The following is a 3,573-nucleotide window of genomic DNA, read 5'->3' as shown; positions in this document are numbered from 1 at the left end:
AACTAGAACAGAACTAGAACAGAACTAGAACAGAACTAGAACAGAACTAGAACAGAACTAGAACAGAACTAGAACAGAACTAGAACAGAACAGAACTAGAAAAGAACTGAACTAGAACTGAAATAGAACAGAACTAGAATTGAACTAGAACACAACTATAAATTGTCTGTTAAGTCCTTTTTCAAAAACCTTATTAAATTTTATATTCTTCTGTTAAAAGTTTCAATTATTTTCATCTTCGTGCCCTCACCTGGCTGACAGTATCAGTAACAAGGTGGCCATTATATAGAATTGCATATCATTAGCCATGTACCAGCTCCATATCATACAGATTTCACTTAATGGATAAAAATTATTTATATACAATATGTTGCGCCACCAATATTTGCTGCATGTATTTGGTAAGACAGTGGGCTGGAAGACCGAACCATCGAAAGTTTGTCTAAAGAATAAATTAAGATAGAAAATGGGGAATTAATAACTGAAGGATAGATGTAAGGCTATGTTAGACAATAACATTTCGTGTTAAGTTTTTGTTATATTTTTTGCTATTTGAAACCACTGTGCTTTTTAAACAAACATCATCATGAATACATTTTATTTCGCATTTTATGCTTTTTGGCGTGTACTCACCTTAAGGCAAAATCATTGAAAAATATCACAAACAAATATGCGGGCGTTAAACGTATGTATCGGTACACCACCAATATGACAGTATCGACAAAACCTTTTTTCATATATTTGTTAGAATCCTCGACATCCTTTTTCATGCTCTTCAAATATAATAGTGTTACCAAAAAACCACTTATAAAGAAAAATGTATCAACGGAAAATGTGGCATTGCCAACAATTTGATACCAAGGTGAACGTTCGACCATGATGCGTCTGAACTGTGAAAAGGAATTAAAATAGAAATTATAAATATTAGTTAAATATTTGTGATGGCAAAGCCACATAGTTAGAATTAAAATAAAATATAACAAAAATAGAAATCCTTTATGAACAAGGTCATTTAATGTTTATTTGGTGTATAAGGAAATGTTGTTGTGTTTTGCCGGAAACGGAAATCTATTTCTGTTTGTAAAAGATACAATTTATTATATTTTTGTCTTTATTCTATTTACTCGATTTTCTCCAATATTAAACATTTGCAAGTATGTGTGCACCATTATAGTCCATAATACGGATATGACGCGTAAACCATGAACACAGGATGTTTGTGTCTGTAAAAGGGAAGGGAGGAGAAAAGAAATAGATGAAAAGAATAAGTGTTTTCTAAGAAAAAAAATAATTGATTTGTGAGATAAACATTTAATTTTTAAACAAATAGATTGGTTTACAGACTGATCTATAGATTGGTCTAAAGAATAATCTATAGACTGGTCTATAGACTGATCTATAGACGGGTCTATAGACAGATCTATAGGCTGGTCTTTAGACTGATCTCTAGACTGAGCTATAGACTGATCTATAGACTGATCCACAGACTGATCTATAGACTGGTCTTTAGACTGATCTCTAGACTGATCTATAGACTGATCTATAGACTAATCTATAGACTGATCTATAGACTGATCTATACTGTTCTATAGACTGGTCCATAGACTGCTCTATAGACTGATCTATAGACTGCTCTATAGACTGATCTATAGACTGGTCTTTAGAATGGTCTATAGACTGGTCTTTAGAATGGTCTATAGACTGGTCTATAGACTAATCTATAGACTAGTATATAGACTGATCTCTAGTCTGATCTATAGATTGGTCTAAAGACTAATCTATAGACTGGTGTATAGACTGGCATATAAACTGATCTACTGATCTGACTGATCTATAGACGTATCTATAGACTGGTCTATAGACTAGTCAATAAATTGGTCAGTAGAATGGTCTATAGACTGATCTGTAGACTGATTTGTAAACTGACCTGTAGAATGGTCTATTGTCTGATCTATAGACTGATCTATAAACTGATCTATAGACTGGCCTATAGAATGGTCTGCTCTATAGACTGACCTATAGATTGGTCAGTAGACTGATCTATAGACTGATCTATAGATTGATCTATATTCTGATCTATAGACTGACCAATAGAATGGTCTATGGACTGATCTATAGAATGGTCTATAGACTGGTCTATAGACTGATCTACAGAATGGTTTATAGACTGATCTATAGACTAGTCTATAGACTGGTCTACAGACTGGTCTATAGATGATCTATAGACTGATCTATAGAATGGTCTATAGACTGGTCTATAGACTGATATATAGTCTGATCAATAGACTGAGCTATAGATCGCTATATTTTATCTTCGATTATAAATCTTTTATTTGCAACACACCTCTTTCTGTTGATCTATACTTAAAATAGTACTAGCATTAGTCTGAAAGGCAAAACACAATAGCAGTTGTTCATGAAGACCTGCAATGAAAATACGTGTTAACATTTGACAAAGTCATTAGACTTTAACTCTCTTAAAACTCACCCAAAGGCTGCTTTGTCTCATACGTGCCTCCGCCTGTCAAATTGTTATTATTTGTAGTCTCTATACGATATTCCACATCTTGAGCATGACTCGAACAACCATTTCCATTACCATTCGTATTCATATCCTGTGGCATATTGTATTGTGTTTGAGAACTACAAGATTTCTTACCATTTACTTCTGTTTCCATTTCCACAACATTATTGTTCTCATTTAGATTTGACATTTGATATAATTCAAATGTTTTGCCATTATCACTGGTTATATGATGGATAACAGGCGGCTCTACTTTAGAGCCGCTGATTACCGCTATGGGGGCTTGATTTATTTGGCACTGTGTGAGTTTAGATTGGAACCAAGTGGCCGCTATTACTAGTAGTATTAATGTTAATAAGAAACTGGCAAATATTTGAAAACGTAATTCCCGCCAATAACTGTAAATACCCGGTACAGTGCGTACTCTTAGAATTTTCACTTGAGCTAATTGAGAACTATTTAAAGCGATCAACATTTGAGCATGAGGATCCATTTCGAGAATATGTTGTACATCGAGAGCAGTACAGGATTTCGGTAAACATTCGCCTATTTGTAAATTGAATTGCAACGGCTCAGGCAAAGCTAAATTAAAAGTTACTACAGCTGTATAGAACTCAAATTCAAAATGTTTACGCTTCTCTGGATCTAGTTGACGATTGAGTTCGTAACAGTTTTGTTTTTGTCCCAACCATTTGTCGTTGCCAAAGAATAGCTGACCTCTATAGCGACCGGAAGAGTCATAGGCTAAAGTGGGGAGGGAGGGAACATATTTCTTTAGTTATTTAAATTGAATTTAACATTTTTTATAAATTTTCTACATCATTGATTGATGTTTTCAAGAAAAACAAGAATTGTTGCCATTTTGATTGAATTTAGTGAAGCATTAAAATTGTTTTTTTATTTTAACCCTGAATTGTTAATTGACCGTTAAATTTATTGTTTGTTCAATTTGTTATTTGTCTAGATAAAAGTCTCCCATTCTCTTGTCATTCTCTTCCTTCTCTTGTAGATTTAAAAACTTATTTTCAAATTCATTATCGTTTTATACA

The 3,573-nt window shown here is 33.3% G+C and overlaps 1 protein-coding gene across 1 annotated transcript; it reads right to left on the bottom strand.

Moving 5' to 3' along the window:
* Positions 1 to 213: 213 nt before the first annotated feature.
* Positions 214 to 3,302, bottom strand: LOC111687257 (the record flags this gene model as incomplete). Its single annotated transcript, XM_046946169.1, has 5 exons — positions 214 to 442; positions 634 to 890; positions 1,125 to 1,223; positions 2,345 to 2,424; positions 2,489 to 3,302. Coding segments are annotated over 5 exons (1,446 nt in total), but the record flags the coding sequence as incomplete, so codon positions are not given.
* Positions 3,303 to 3,573: the final 271 nt, after the last annotated feature.

This window comes from Lucilia cuprina, chromosome 3, assembly GCF_022045245.1.
Source record: "Lucilia cuprina isolate Lc7/37 chromosome 3, ASM2204524v1, whole genome shotgun sequence".
Taxonomy (NCBI): Eukaryota; Metazoa; Arthropoda; class Insecta; order Diptera; family Calliphoridae; genus Lucilia; species Lucilia cuprina.
This window is presented reverse-complemented; position numbering and strand designations above follow the sequence as displayed.